The sequence below is a fragment of the Polypterus senegalus genome, chromosome 5 (genome assembly GCF_016835505.1).
Source record: "Polypterus senegalus isolate Bchr_013 chromosome 5, ASM1683550v1, whole genome shotgun sequence".
Classification (NCBI taxonomy): Eukaryota; Metazoa; Chordata; class Cladistia; order Polypteriformes; family Polypteridae; genus Polypterus; species Polypterus senegalus.
Window position 1 is genome coordinate 65,042,219 of NC_053158.1, and position 16,519 is coordinate 65,058,737.

The 16,519-nt window shown below is 37.7% G+C and overlaps 1 protein-coding gene and 1 long non-coding RNA gene across 3 annotated transcripts in view; one reads left to right on the forward strand and one right to left on the reverse strand.

The window, feature by feature from the left end:
* mib1 (MIB E3 ubiquitin protein ligase 1) overlaps window positions 1-16,519 on the forward strand; it is a 208,232-nt gene that overhangs the window by 27,577 nt on the left and 164,136 nt on the right. For both annotated transcript variants that reach the window (XM_039754728.1, XM_039754727.1), the window contains exons 2-3: window positions 7,464-7,635; window positions 14,333-14,462. In XM_039754728.1, coding sequence (XP_039610662.1) covers window positions 7,464-7,635; window positions 14,333-14,462 — 302 coding nt within the window. The remainder of the gene's footprint in view (window positions 1-7,463; window positions 7,636-14,332; window positions 14,463-16,519) is intronic.
* Window positions 12,574-16,519, reverse strand: part of LOC120530322 — a 44,713-nt gene continuing 40,767 nt past the window's right edge. The window contains exon 3 of the long non-coding RNA XR_005633947.1: window positions 12,574-13,812. This is a non-coding gene — a long non-coding RNA (uncharacterized LOC120530322). The remainder of the gene's footprint in view (window positions 13,813-16,519) is intronic.

Genomic DNA, 16,519 nt, shown 5'->3' on the forward strand with positions numbered 1-16,519 from the left:
TAAAAAGTCAGTTTCTTCACCCCAGAAGTACGTCATTCCTCCTGTCCATGTGACTCGGACGTACTTCCGAGGCGTAGGGCAAATAGTAGTCCATGGTTCTCCCTGGAGCGACACCTGGTGGTCCCGACGTTACCCAGCAGGGCTTTACAGAAAAACTCCATAGTCCATGATGCCCTGCTGGAATTTGGGGCATCTCGCCTGGGGGTATTGGCTGGGATAAATGGCCGGCCATGGAGCACAATACACACTCTGAGTATACTTTATACATAAAATATATGTTGTCGTACCTTGCATAACTGAATAACCCTTATGGCACAATAACAATTCTATACATTTATGGTCACTACAGTATTTGAATTAATCTTCATGTGGGAAAATAAGTAGAGCCGAATAATGCAGTCAAGGAGGTAACACATTTCCTCATGTTTGGGTACTTTTCCTCTGTGAGTAAGTTCCAAAATTGTCCATGATCCCCATACTTCAGCTGAATGTCATCATGTAGTGTCAAAATCTCATCCTCCACTGTAGACGAGTTTTAGGTGAAACAGTGTTGCAATTTCTCAACATCTTCCCTAAATGGATAGCACTTAAATGTAGCGATTGGCTCAAGTAAAGCAAAGTCTTGAAACCGTCTGTCAAAGTCTAACAGACAATTTTCAGTCTCTTCTGTTAAGCGTATGCTGTCAAGTTGCACGCACACCTTCCATTGTGTCTCCAGCTCTGATGTGAGGTTTTGGATGTTTCCCGAATCAAGGCGCTGAAAAATGACGGCTGTCTGATTTAACTGCAATTTTAGTTCCCTCTGCTTTCTCTTTCTCAGATTGCTTTTCGGAAGGAAGTCAGTTTCATAGTATTTATGAACAGTTCGAAAGTGCCTTTCCACATTTTCCTTCTTTGGAATAGCAATAATAGATTGACAGACCAGACAAACACACTTTGACTGTGACATTGTGAGAAAAAAACCCTCTTCCAATTCCACATCCAGCCCATACTCTCCCCAAACATTTTTTTTTTTTAATCTCTTCTTTAGTCGATATAAATTGGAAGGCTAACTAGATCACAGCCGGAGTTTTGCAGTAGCTCGCGCATTTCATCATGCGTGTGGGATGACCAGTGTGTTAGAAGACGAGATCTCAGACTGGCCGCCCTGTATGTCAATCAAGTGGCGAATGCCATAGGGAGGATATAAGATAGACTAATGTTTAAAAATTTTTTTTTTGAATGCAATGCGATCTACCAGTCGATCGTGATCGACGCATTGGGCACCCCTGAACTACAACATAAATTTTATTGCCACGCATCTTTCATATGTTTTTCATAGACATGGGGCAAATGAGTTTGACGAAGACTGCTCTCAGTTTCAGGCAGCGCGCCTTCTTGTTTACAATGCTTAGTAAAGAAAGAATGCATCTTCGTCATTTCTTCAAGTAGTATGTCGGACTTGCCAAAGTATGTTTTCGTGTCAGTTTTGCAGTTAAGCTCGTGTTTTCTTATTTTTTTACGTAGTTAGGGTGTCTGATACTGCTCGCTTCGACATTTCTGTCCCGTGCAGCTAGCTAGTTCGTGTGCCTTTAACAAGAAAACATGCAGGAAACATGTGCACAAACAGATAGAGGCATGACTTAAAGGCTACGAAAAATTGCGTTCGATTGAAAACCAACAAACTGGAAAATAGTATCTGAATGAGAGAACTCCACATTATTCAATTGTTTAATTTATTGAAAAGTTTTGTAACAGCCACCAACCCTTCAGTCTCTAAATTGCGCACATTTCTGTTTTTAAATCTAAAATCCATTTTTATGCGTTAATTCTGCGATTCTGTTAGTGTTTTCCGCATTGTGGAAATCATAGTGCCCTATGAATCGTTGGGCATGTCAGACTACATGATGGTCAATAATGTCAATTTGCTGCCGACTGTTTCCGACTCACTTCATGTAAATGAAGTCTCTGACTAAAAACACAGTGAAAGCCATGAAATGTGACATGGCCTCAAGTGAGTACATTTAAATTTTAGTGTTATAATAAAAATAATCTGCAAACAGGACCCGCTTTACATCTGTGCTTCATATTTTGTAGGCTATGAAAATTACAAGTATATAGAAAATTAGGTGATAATTTGAATATAAAGCAAGTTCTGCAGCAGAACAAATTTAGTACGGGGGCACTGGATTTCCATTTTGGGGGCTGATCTGTGATTACAATAGAAGTAAAGCCCATATTATATTTGCTTTACAACACATCTGCCTGAGACTGCAAAATCAACAGATTACAGCAAACAGAACTTCATCCTGCACAAAGCAATCCCGCAGGATTGCACGGCAATGTTTAAGCAAACGTTTAAGGTGGCAACAGTAGTTTTTGCTTTTCAAATATTCGCTCGAGTGAATTTGTCATTTTATTTCCTCTATTGAATGAGTTGTTAACTGGCACCTTCAGTGTCAAGTACTTTTTGGTGTTGTACTTTAAGTGTGTTCTATGGCCATATATTTGATGATGTTGGGTGAAACTTGACAGGCGGCATTGTGATCCTGAAGAGGAGTGATGAGAAACTGTTCCTGTTGTTGAATTTTCACTTTTGACTGCATTTACCACCATTCAACACCAGACACTTGACCAGCTTGCTGTGATACAAGTAGAATGGCATAATTTCAGAACATTTAGTGTACAAATATGGCCTTTTAAATTATATAAGCAAACTATGAAGCAGTTTTTCAAATTAACCGTTTGAGTTTGAGTGTCATGATGTTTATCTGAGAGTGAGTGGGCCCTGGGACGGACAGGCACCAATCCAGGGTAGCTTCATACCTTGAACATGACGCTGTGTGGGTAGGATTCAGCTCTTCACAATCCTGTATCACTTTGACCTTTTGAGAAAGTTAAGCTCTGTTTGGGAAATTTGTTTTCAGCTACAGAGAGTTTGTTGAACGAGTGTCTAGCTAATTGAGTGTGTCTGACTTTAAAGCTACGCTGCAGCATTATTTCTCATAAAAAAAAAAAAAATTGGTTCCTCCCATTTGGCAGAACAACCGCTACAAAATCTTAGCACAGCAAACAGACTTTCATCTTTTACTTGATTTAAGTAATTTTGTATCTACCGTGCACAAATAGTACATTTTTTAGTTACGCAACCTAAATTTGGTTAGCAGCAGTCGTCTCTCAGTTCATCTCTCCATTCATATCGGTATCAGTTGTGTCCAGTCAGCCCTTATCTGAGAATTGGATATTGACCAATGACCAACAAATGAGGTCACAGTACAAGTAGTCAAAACGAGGCTTTTAGACAGGGTTATGGAACTCGTCCTGTTAAACAAGCGAAGGAGCCTGACACTGGTGTCTGCTTGAGTGTTTGGCTTCAACAGGAAATGACTGTTAATCCTTTCTTCAAACAGTGTAAAGTTAATTTCTTTTTCCCTGTATTTGAAGCTGTGTTAAGCAGAGCTTACGTTTCTGGGCCAAGTCAAAAGGGAAGGAAATTTGACTTACTGAAGTTACTAATTATTAAAATGACTTTCCGGCAATTGACGATGGTGCCAGAGTGATTATACTTGGTCAGTATGAGCAGCAAGTGGGTTATGTTCTTTATCACATTTTACAGACTACAGAGAAAGGAGGCAATTTTAGGAAACAATCTTTTTCCTTGCTTTATTTGTTCTCCCCATTTATGTATAATTAAGTATTTCACTTTTAAAATATATGGTTAGAAAACTGGAAATAGGTACTAGCAGTATATATTGGCTCTTTGTGATAAATGAGCTAAATATAGGAATCACAAAATTTTAAGTACTTAGCACAGTTGTTTGATGATCTATGGCAAAAGAAATATTTTTTTACTGAGACAAACCTAAAGTGACTTTTTGGCTTACAGAGTTGAGCCCACCTATGGTTACTTTTCTTTGAAGTAATCACTAGTCTGGTATACTGAAGCCCACTGTAGGAAGCAATATTAGTCAATGGCTGACCACTGCTTTTTATTAAACCTTTAAGTTAAAATAACTTAATAACTGTTAAGCTTTTTTGGATGTGGGCTGTCATAATTCTTTTAATGTGTATACTTAAAATGTTTATAATAAAACTGGATTTCTTTTATGCAAATCTCGTAAAATCTTTTTATAACGCTGATGACTTTGTGTAGAAGGGTTAGGGTTAGGTTTGCCAGCAGTTTGCTTTCTGTCATCTGGTGACATAATAAGACTCTACATATAAATTAGTGATGCACATTTCATTTTTTAAAAATTTATTTCTAAATTAATCAGAAATTGTAGGCACCAAGCTAAATCTAAAGTCCTGTTTGGACAGGACTACCATGAAATGGGGTAAAGTAATTATTACCACAGGACCTGTTAGTCTCCTGAGGCAAGTAACTTCTTTTAGGCTAAAGGTTCACATTTAAGTAAAGATACAAGAGCCCATTACTTACAATAAAACATCAGTAAAAATTACTCTGGTCATGTTGTTTGGATGAGATTTTATAACAGCCGAGTTATTACCTAAGGAAAAGGGCTTGATGGACTGAATGGTCTTGTCTCGTTTGTCAAATTTATTATGTTCTTGTGTCACAAATAACGGTTACTAATGTAGTCTGACTTGACCGAATGCTCCTGTATGCATACATTAACTGCAGGTACCCATAAGGCAAGAACAGGGAGCTATCGATACTTTAAACATTCACTTCACCCCTCATCCTGGTGTTAAATGAATCACGTCCAATTAGGGTTAAAGTCGTCGTATGTAATCTCAGGAGATGTACCGTATATTGAAGGCAAAATGTGAAGTCAGATTTCTTTTACTTCCATGGCATTATTGACTTAACTTGATTTTATTTAATTTACAATTTAATTTAGCACATTTCTAAAAATGTAAATACTCATGGGAGATTGTGGTAGGAGGTAAGAGGTGCTAATAATATTTAAACTACTGTATATCAAGAATGGTGTACAGGCCAGGACTGCGTCAAAGAGCCTGTTTAGCTGCAGCTGCCTGTAGAGATTCTCAAGATTTTACAACACTATTGACAAATTGATATTTAGTCTAAAACACTGTAGATCAGGGGTGTCCAACTCCAGTCCCGGTGGGCCGCAGTGGCTGCAGGTTTTCATTCTAACCGTCTTTTTAATTAGTGAGCCATTTTGCTGCTGATTAACTTGTTTTGCCTTAGTTTTAATTGCTGTGACTCCGACCCCTTAGTGGTTTCTTTTTCCTTAATGAGCAGCCATCCATTATCCAACCTGCTACATCCTAACTACAGGGTCACGGGGGTCCGCTGGAGCAAATTCCAGCCAAAACAGGGCGCAAGGCAGGAAACAAACCCCGGGCAGGGCGCCAGCCCACCGCAGTCCTTAATGAGTAGCCAAACAATAATGAGACATAAAACAAGCCGCCATATGACCAGCTAGCATGAAAATAAAGAAAGGTGAAGGTCTCAGTCATGTTGGTCTGCTCAGGTCACCAAAACATCTTGATGGTGGTCTTAGAAAAAACAGAAAATCAACAGTCTACTGTGGCAGGATGAGAGCAGCAACAAGTCATGATATTCAATAACGGCTTTAATTAACAGCAAGAACTGGCTTTTCAGTAAAATTGACTGGAGTTTGACGTTCCAATTTAGCTGGTCATCTGTTGGCTCGTCTCATTTCTGTTTGGCTGCCATTTAATGAAGAAACAAAGCAACTCAGAAGACTGAATAATTAAAAACGGGGCTATTAAAATGAAGGGAAAAGAAATTAATTAGCAGTGTAAACTGGTCACTGATTAGGAGAAGGGTTGGAATGAAAACCTGCAGCCCACCAGGACCGGAGCTGGACACCCCCTGCTTTAGATAATGATGTTGTAGGTCCAGCAGTTTGCATAAATAAAGGCTCTTAGCGTCTTGATCAGGACTGAATTTTGGGGTCTCATTGTCTTTTCCTGTTATGTATCGCTGTTATGGTCATGTCCTACGTTTCTAGGGGTTTGCTCTTAGGGGATTTGACCACAAATTTATCAGCAGACGGGATAAAAGGGCAATGTTTGCACTGTGCTTTATCTGCTCTGCCGATAGATCCTTCTAAACCTTTATTGTATTCTCTTTATGATTTATTTTCGTGTCTTACTTAGTTTTCAACTTCTTACCTGTTGTGATTTTTAGTTCTTGTCTGGGTTTCTCTCGCTTCATTTTATTTTATTTCTGTTTGTTTTGCCTTTTGCACACACATCCCAGTTTAACTCAAGAAATTTGTTATCTGTTTTCGTGCCGAGTCAGGACATCAGCTTTCTAGTGATGCACGGAAGGTCCAGCTGTAATGTGAAAATGTGACTTTTTTCTAGCTGATGTGAGGAAATTGTAGCCAGACAGCTATTAATTATTGTGTCTGAAAAAAATAATTGTAGGATATTATTTTAATTAAACTGTCCATGACAACCATGCGCTCCTTATCCTTTTTCTTGTAGCAGTGATTGTTAACAGCTCCCTTCGAGCGTAGTGCACAGAGTTATTGAACAACTCGAAAAGGAATTAGCAAAGCAAATGATGATAGAACTGCGATCTAGCATGCTGAACGGACGTGACGCTTGACACGTGAATTCACAAATGGCTGGGCAGCCCACTCATAGACAATTTACACATTTCCTGTAATATCCGTGCAACATTGCATAGCACCCTTTTTAGTAAGCATTGAGTCAGCCTGGCAACTAAGAAAAGTGTTTATAAACTGAGAAATGAGAAATTAAATTAGACCTTACTAGATAAAAATAAAACAGGGGTAGTGTATGGGGGGGAAAAAAACAGTTATTACAAAAAACTTCTGCATATTTTCATGCGAGGGTGACAATTTATAGTTGGTAGAACAACTGAAAAAACGTACCATATTAAAAAAAAAAAAAAATAAGGGACTTTTTTCTTAAAGTAATATTCATTTTTAGTGATAATTTTAATGAGAAAAAATGTGTTTTTCTATAAAAGCTGCATATGCAGAAGGAAATCTGCACTTGTATAATAAGAAATGATAGTACTGTACCATTTTCTAAAACTGCTTAATCCTGAGCAGGGTTATCAGGAGCCATTCCCAGCTACCTTAGGGTACAAAGCAGGAAAAACCCCTGGACAAGACACCAGTCCATTGCAAGATGAACACACACACACACACACGGTCCAATTTAGTGTCGTCAGTGCACATGAATGTGTTTGAAGTGTGGGAGGACACCGATGGGAAGAACATGCAAACTCCATGTAGGTAGGACTTGAAACATGACCCCTGGTTGTCTTATTTCGAGGCAGCAGCCCTCCCAATGCGCCACCATGCCACCTGAGATGTAATACTTTTCAAATGTCCTTTATAAATACTGTACATTAATATACACGTTTTCACATATTGCTGGGCTTTTGCAAAATGGAATCTTTCTTCTTGAATGCATATGCCAGGAGATATCCAATTTGTTAGTATGACCGTCGAATTCTAAAATGGCATTATTTTTTTCTCTTTTTGAAGGCATTAAACATGATGGGACTATGTGTGACACCTGCCGTCAGCAGCCAATCATTGGGATCCGTTGGAAGTGTGCTGAATGTACAAATTACGATCTTTGCACAACTTGCTATCACGGTGACAAGCATCATCTGAGACACCGATTCTACAGAATAACCACTCCAGGAAGTGAAAGGTTTGCGACAATCATTTCTTCCTTTAATTGAAGTGTTTTTATTAAGTGAAACGATCTGTACCCAGTCGTGTATTAAAATGATGAATCTACAGGGTGTATAATGTAATTGCTTGCTGTTTACAGATTTCTTTATTCAACCATTTCTTTTTTTACTTTTAATATAGGAAGAAAAGACTCTTCCTTTATTAGCCTTTTCTTTCTGACCGTAGGCCCAAATAGGTTTCTCTTTGACACAGACTGTAAATTACTGTAAATAGATGTAGTACTAGGGTGTTGTACCGTGTTAGCCATTATGAATGTAGAGAAGAATGACACCTTTTATTGGCTAACAAAAAAGATTACAATATGCAAGCTTTCAAGGCAACTCAAGGCAACCCTTTGTCAGGCAAGAATGCTTCAGGTTTACATCTTGCCTGAAGAAGGGACCCGAGTTGCCTCTTAAGCTTGCATATTGTAATCTTTTTTGTTAGCCAATAAAAGCTGTCATTTTGCTTGGCTTTTCTGTAAATAAATGGTAATCCTGAATCTTCCCAGCCATGCGAAAAAGTTTGGCTGACCTGTAGAACCTGAATTGTAAGAGAGATGTTTGCTTACCAGCACATGGCGTTTTGTGTTCAATTGCAACTTTAGGCTGTATATGGCATAGAATTTAACACGGGGTAATAGATTAATCCCTTCAGTTGTGGGGATGTTATTTGGTGGATAAAAAAATCAGTTCCATTATGAGATGTTGGTTTTATATATAAAAAAAATTGTTGTTTATTTTCAGAAAGATTTTACATTTTTGTTTACCTACCTAATTTACCAGAAGTTCAAGTTCCAAATTTCTCATTAAGCCCTGTGAAGTGATAAACCAGAGAAAGGGACCATATGCAGAGTACTGATTTTGTTAATTCTGAGAAATGGAAATAAACATATACCTTCTAAATACCTTCTTCCTATTTGATGTTTGCCCTTATATTTTAAAGAACCAAATAGAAAGTTTATATGAATTTCTTGGTACCGAACACTGCTGTCACGTGCTTCTACTTCAGTACTGGTTGTGTGGTAAATGTTTAGAGTATGGACTTTTTAAGAGTTTGCTGTAAAGCATCTGTTACACACTTACTAACACAAAAAAAGCATTTGAGTTAATATCTAGTTATCTCGTAGTCAGCAGATCATTGGTGCATTGTAGGTAGTCCTTATTCTTGGTTGTTGTCATCAATGCTTTGTGGGCGATGTTAAGACCAAACAAAACAAGACTTGTTACTCAAGTGACTTATAAATGCTTTATACAGTCATATGAAAAAGTTTGGGAACCCCTCTTAATTCTTTGGATTTTTGTTTATCATTGGCTGAGCTTTCAAAGTAGCAACTTCCTTTTAATATATGACATGCCTTATGGACACAATAGTATTTGAGTTGTGACATTAAGTTTATTGGATTAACAGAAAATATGCAATATGCATCATAACAAAATTAGACATTTGGGCACACCAACAGAGATATTACATCAATACTTAGTTGAGCCTCCTTTTGCAAATCTAACAGCCTCTTGATGCCTCCTATAGCCTTTGATGAGTGTCTGGATTGTGGGTGGAGGTATTTCTGACCATTCTTCCATACAAAAAATCTCCAGTTCAGTTAAATTTGATGGCTGCCAAGCATGGACAGCCTGCTTCAAATCATCCGATAGATTTTTTGATGATATTCAAGTCAGGGGACTGTGACGGCCATTCCAGAACATTGTACATCTCCTTCTGCATGAATTCCTTTGTAGATTTTGAACTGTGTTTTGGGTCATTGTCTTGTTGGAATATCCAACCCCTGCGTAACTTCAACTTTGTGACTGATGCTTGAACATTATCCTGAAGAATTGGTTGATATTGGTTTGAATTCATCTGACCCTTGACTTTAACAAGGGCCCCAGTCCCTGAACTAGCCACACAGCCCCACAGCATGATGGAAGCTCCACCAAATTTGACAGTAGGTAGCAGGTATTTTTCTTGGAATGCGGTGTTCTTCTTCCGCCATGCAAAGCGCTTTTTGTTATGACCAAATAACTCAATTTTTGTCTCATCAGTCCAAACCACTTTGTTCCAAAATGAATCTGGCTTGTCTAAATGAGCATTTGCATACAACAAGCAACTCTGTTTGTGGCGTGAGTGCGGAAAGGGCTTCTTTCTCATCACCCTGCCATACTGATGTTCTTTGTGCAAATTGCGCCGAATTGTAGAACGATGTACAGATTTACCATCTGCAGCAACATGTTCTTGCAGGTCTTTGGAGGTGATCTGTGGATTGTCTGTAACCATTCTCACCATCTTGCGCATATGCCGCTCCTATATTTCTCTTGGCCTGCCAGACCTGGGATTGACAGCAACTGTGCCTGTGGCCTTCCATTTCCTGATTATATTCCTTACAGTTGAAACTGACAGTTTAAACCTCTGAGATATCTTTTTGTAGCCTTCCACTAAACCACGATATGAACAATCTTTGTCTTCAGATCTTTTGAGAGTTGCTTTGAGGATTCCATGCTGTCACTCTTCAGAGGAGAGTCAAAGGGAAGCACAACTTGCAAATGACCACCTTAAATACCTTTCCTCATGATTGGACACACCTGTCTATGAAGTTCAAGGCTTAATGAGCTAATCCAAACAATTTGTTGATGCAAGTAATCAGTATTGAACAGTTACATGCATTCAAATCAGCCAAATTACCAGGGGATCCACATTTTTGCACAGCCAGTTTTTTACATTTGATTTAATTTCATACAACTAAATACTGCTTCACTAAAAATCTTTTTTCGGAAAACACCCCAGTACTCGGATGTTCCTAGGAAATCAATCAATCGATCAATCAATCAATCAACCAACATTTATTTATATAGCACATTTTCATACAAAAAAAATGTAGCTCAAAGTGCTTTACAAAATGAAGAATAGAAAAATAGAAGACACAAAAAATAAACATAAGTCAACATTAATTAACATAGAATAAGTAAGGTCCGATGGCCAGGGTGGACAGAAAAAACAAAAAAAAAACTCCAAAGGCTGGAGAAAAAAAATAAAATCTTTAGGGATTTCAGACCAAGAGACCACCCAGTCCCCTCTGAGCAATCTACCTAACATAAATCAAACAGTCCTCTTTGTATTTAGGGTTTTCATGGAAGGACTTGATGATGATGGTCACGTAGACCTCTGGCTTTCAGTCCATTAATATTGGTGCATCATGATGCTTTGAGTAGGTGGTGGTGGCACAGGCCGCCACCACAAAGAAACCGGAAAAAGAAACAGAAGAGAGAGTAGGGGTCAGTACGGATTTTAGAGCCACTATGATTAGTTGTTATGATGAATTGAACATACAGAGTATCAGTATTAAGTTAAAGTGAAGATAGGAGAAAGCCATGTTAAAGTAATGTGTTTTCAGCAGTTTTTTAAAGTGCTCTACTGTATTAGCCTGGCGAATTCCTATTGGCAGGCTATTCCAGATTTTAGGTGCATAACAGCAGAAGGCCGCCTCACCACTTCTTTTAAGTTTAGCTTTTGGAATTCTAAGGAGAAACTCATTTGAGGATCTAAGGTTACGATTTGGAATATAACGTGTCAGGCATTCCGATATATAAGATGGCGCGAGATTATTTAAGGCTTTATAAACCATAAGCAGTATTTTAAAGTCAATCCTGAATGACACAGGCAACCAGTGTAGTGACATTAAAACTGGAGAAATGTGTTCAGATTTTCTTTTCCTAGTTAGGATTCTAGCAGCTGCATTCTGCACTCGTTGCAAGTGATTTATGTCTTTTTTGGGTAGTCCTGAGAGGAGTGCGTTACAGTAATCTAGTCTACTGAAAACAAAAGCGTGAATTAATTTCTCAGCATCTTTCAATGATATAAGAGGTATAACTTTTGCTATGTTTCCTAAGTGAAAAAATGCTGTCCTAATGGTCTGATGAATATGCGATTTAAAATTCAGATTACAGTCAACAGTTACCCCTAAGTTTTTTTACTTCCGTCTTAACTTCTAATCCTAATGCATCAAGTTTATTTCTGATAACCTCATTGAATCCATTATTGCCAATTACTAAAATTTCAGTTTTTTTCTTTATTTAGTTTGAGAAAATTAGTATTCATCCATTCAGAAATACAAGTAAGACATTGTGTCAGTGAATCAAAAGAGTCGGAGTCATCAGGTGCTATTGATAAGTACAGCTGTGTGTCATCAGCATAGCTGTGGTAATTCACGTTGTAACCTGCGATAATCTGACCTAACGGAAGCATGTAGATTGAGAAAAGAAGCGGACCCAGGATAGAGCCTTGCGGAACACCATATAGAATATCATGCGTCTTTGAGACTTGATTACCACAACTAACAAAGAATTTTCTACCTGCCAGGTAGGATTCAAACCAATTTAAGACCCTGCCAGAGAGGCCCACCCATTGACTAAGGCGATTTCTAAGAATATTGTGATCAATGGTGTCAAATGCGGCACTCAGATCTAAGAGGATGAGAACAGATAAATGGCCACTGTCTAAATTTACCCGCAAGTCATTTACTACTTTAACAAGTGCAGTTTCTGTGCTGTGATTGGTTCTGAAACCTGACTGAAATGTATCAAGAATAGCAGGTTTATTGAGGTGGTCATTTAGCTGCATAATGACTGCCTTCTCTAGAATTTTACTTAAGAAGGGCAGGTTAGAGATGGGTCTAAAATTTTCAAAGGCAGAGGGGTCAAGATTATTTTTCTTGAGCAGGGGTTTAACTACAGCAGTCTTAAGACAGTCTGGGAAGACCCCCATATCTAATGACGAATTAACTATATCAAGAATATTATCAATTAGCACGCCTGATATTTCTTTGAAAAATGATAGACATACCACTGTTAACTTTTTTGTTGACAGTAGAGTTAATTATTATGCAGGCTGAGAGTTGTTCCCAAACTTTTTCATATGACTGTAGATAGCAATTAATCCTTATTATAAAGTATTACTGGCTACATTGGCATCTTAATGGAGTTTTCACATTCTTCCTGCACAGTTGTTGGTTTTCTCCCATAGTCCAAAATCATGTTGTCAAGGTTAGACATCATCTCTGAATTTGTACCTCTGCATTTCTGCGGACATCTGTGGACAAGTAGGTCTTCCAGTGTCGTGTTTCTCAAAACCTTTATTGCTGGGATGGCTCCAGCTTGAGTGTCTCATTGGTGTTAAACTGAGACACTTTTTGGTTAAGTGGAAGTGGAAAATGGAAGGATTCCCTATGTCTTAGTTTAATCAGTACGACGTCAAATCTCTATAAGAAGAACAGATAATTTATGAAAAATGGATTTACTGTATTTATTCGGTTATATTTATGTGCCAGACTTTAAGGATCAGTACATACTTTGTGAAGAGTTGATGCTAAATTTGTTGTCATTGTCTCTTGTGTACATCCAACTAGGTTAGTGCTTTATATTGTTTACAATTGCTTATCTAAGGAGGAATACATATGAAAAACACAAGGTTTGTAAACTGAACCAGTTATATCAAATGTAATTCAGTGCTCTTCTTTCTATTTATGGCTGTGATCTGTAGTGGATATTTGTCATGACACCAGATTCTTCATACTGTATTTAAGTTTCTATCATAAACACACTTTTGCCCACCAGGCTGTTACAGCTGAAACACACAGCACAGGTTGCAGCTTATTTGATAAGGTGGGAATTTATTTAGATAGGATGCATAGAAAAGTGCAAATGGTTATACAAATTACATTATTTAAAAATAACCTAATGAAACACAAATGATATCCTACAGATATTAGAACTAATAAAATGGCATATAATACTTCAATACAGAATAGAAAAACATGTTTGGGAAGCATTTTCTAGTAATTATTTTTTAATGGTCATAATTGAATATCTATTAGTGTTTTACTGTACTACTAATTATAGAGTGAAATATTTCAACCGTTGATCTAGGATAGCATGGTGCCAGTGTCTGCCTCCTGTTCCATGAATCCAGCGTCCTGTACCGCAAGTGCTTGCTTGGTATCATTGGAGAGTCTGCACTTCCTCCCGGTGTCTGTGGATTTTTTTTTGTCCTTCCTCCAAATAGCATGTGTTTTGGGTAAACTGGCACCGTGTGGCTTTGTTCATGAGTGGGTCATATAGTAGACCAGTGCTTCATTCAAAGGTGATTCCAGCAGGGCCCGATGCTGCCAGGATATGTAATACAAATAGCATTAGCAGTTCTTTGTTCACAGAAATGACACACTTAATGAAACTATAAAATTTACAGACAAACCCATTTAAAAAAATATTTTACCTAGTTCAAAATGTGAATGTTTAGTTAAGTATAAATTGTGTTATGTTTTTATTTTCTAATTTATTTTGTACAGCAATTGACTTTGTGGCTGAAAGGTGATAATCAAGAATAGTCAAAAATAATTTGTTTATGGTTTATCTTTTTAAATTAAGAAATGGATAATCTACATGTAAAATTTTATCAAACTTTTCAAGAAAATATGATTTCCATTGCAGTGTTTGAGAAATTAAATAGCTGATCCTGGCAGCATTGGCTATGAGGCCTAAATTAGCCACACTCTGCCACACTGTCAGTCATGCTGAGCCTATTTAGAGTTGGCATTGATAGATCATTTAGTTGACATGAACCTTATTATGACATTAACCCAATTTTAAAACCTTAAAACCTTTCTTTCTTACCCCCTTCTTCAGAGTTCTTTTGGAGTCCCGTCGTAAATCAAAGAAAATCACAGCCCGAGGGATATTCACAGGGGCTCGAGTTGTGAGAGGAGTGGACTGGCAATGGGAGGACCAGGATGGAGGAAACGGGCGAAGAGGCAAAGTATGTAGCTTGTTGTTACCTCTGTTTGTTGTACACTCTATGGTAATGCTCTGTAGAGGCTCTTTGTGTCCTGTCCTTTTGACTTTGTATTTTCTGTCATTGATAGACTGTATATATCAGTATGTAATTAAGGTAAGTGTATGCATCTCAGTTACATATATATTACATATGCTCAAGTGAAACTGTTTAACATTTGCTTAACCTAACGTATTATTTGGACAGCTACTCATATTTTGTTAAACACACTTTTTGGAATCAATATGTATAGTGAAAATGACTGACTAATTACATTTGTTTTCACCGCTGTGGGTTAGCACTATGCTTTTATTGATCAGCTTTATTTAGAACAAACTGATTTTTATCAGTACGACATAATGGGTTCGCCATTTGGTGGTTTGGTGGGTTTGGCCAGTTGGTGGTTAATAACATGAGTCAAGTACAAGCATTTTACTGTAATGCTCAATGAATTGTTAGCTTTTATTATTAAAAGGGTACATTTTCTCTTTGTACCATTTGCGAAAGAGAGAGTTTGTTCTTGACGTTTAAAAGGGTAGATGTTGAATACCACCAGTTTTTATACAAATATTTACAGGTAGATCACGCTGCACACCAATTGTTCTCAAATTACTGAAAACAACAAAGTGATGAAAGTGTCAGTGGCTTTTTGTACAGTTAATATCTAAAGTAATTCCATATGTTTGACAGAATTTGATTAAACAACAAAGGAAATACAAGGGTATTGCACACAGGGTAACGGATTTTATTAGATTAGATGAGAAACCTGTTTTACATGTAGAAAATCAAAGAACTTAAAAATTGGTTACCTGATGCACACCCACCTGTGTGTCACCACCTGAAGCACATTTATTGTTTTAGTCAATTTAAAAGTTGCTATCTGGAACAATGATATGAACCTAATAACGATACTGATCTTGTCTGCGTTTATAAAATTTTTTTTACAAGTAATGCGATTCTAGACAAGTGTAAATATTTTGGCTTGCTGTCACTCTTACAATGACAAGTTGGGGAAAAATAAATTCACCAAACATGACTCATTCCTAAAAGATTTAACACTAGAATTACCAGAGCCTACGAAAAAACTCGTAGATCTGCCGCACCTTAAATCCGTTCACACCTCTCCGCCAGCATCTTTTGTCCTGTAAATGTGCCGATAAAGACAAGCTGCAAGCAGCCGCCTATCCCATTCCCCCACCGACTTAGAACGTTCACGAACTTCTCCCAGCTCATGTCTTGATTATCTGGGAGTGAAGTGGAGTTTTAGAGTGGAAATAATAGATTGTTATTTGGCACACATGCATTTCATGTGTGTTCCTTTTCTACAGTAATCTGTGTAAGCACATGTTTAAAACAGAAATGTTTTTCATATTTTATTAATAAATGACAAAATGTAGGCATAAACTATATAATATATGAAGCCTGAAGTCCAAAGATCAAGTAAACACTTTCACAAAAGGTTCAAGGAAAAGACAACAGCTTCTGTGGCATAGCGGTAAGATTTGCTGACTTGTAATCAAGAGCCCCTGGTTCGATCTCAACTCACTCCTATATTTGCCGTTTTCAGTAGTGAGCTGCTCTTATTGTTAATATTATACTGTACACACATACACTTGGTTTGCATCTGTAACACACGGTGTACATTTATAGAACTTGTTTTTTTTTTCTCTTTTATTCTCTCTAAATCACGATCACGATACATACTACCGCCCCCTACCCAGGGATCTGACGCTGTTAGTTTTTTTTTTAAGCTGGGAATAACTGGAGATGTGAGTGGTGTTTCGAGACAATGGAACGGATGCAAAATTATTCAGAATAATTCATATTCATTCACATAACATCTTGCGATTTGTAATCAGTGACCGCGTGTTTTTTTTTTCCCCTGATCTTGCCAGTCCCCACGTGTTGCTGTATGCTGTTTCTTTTGTACTCCAGGACATGCAGAGGAAAGAATAGTACAGAGCAGTAACTTCTGTGCTATATGCAATCCTCAGATTCAAATGTTAACAGTTCAGGGTATGAATATATGCCCGATCTGACGC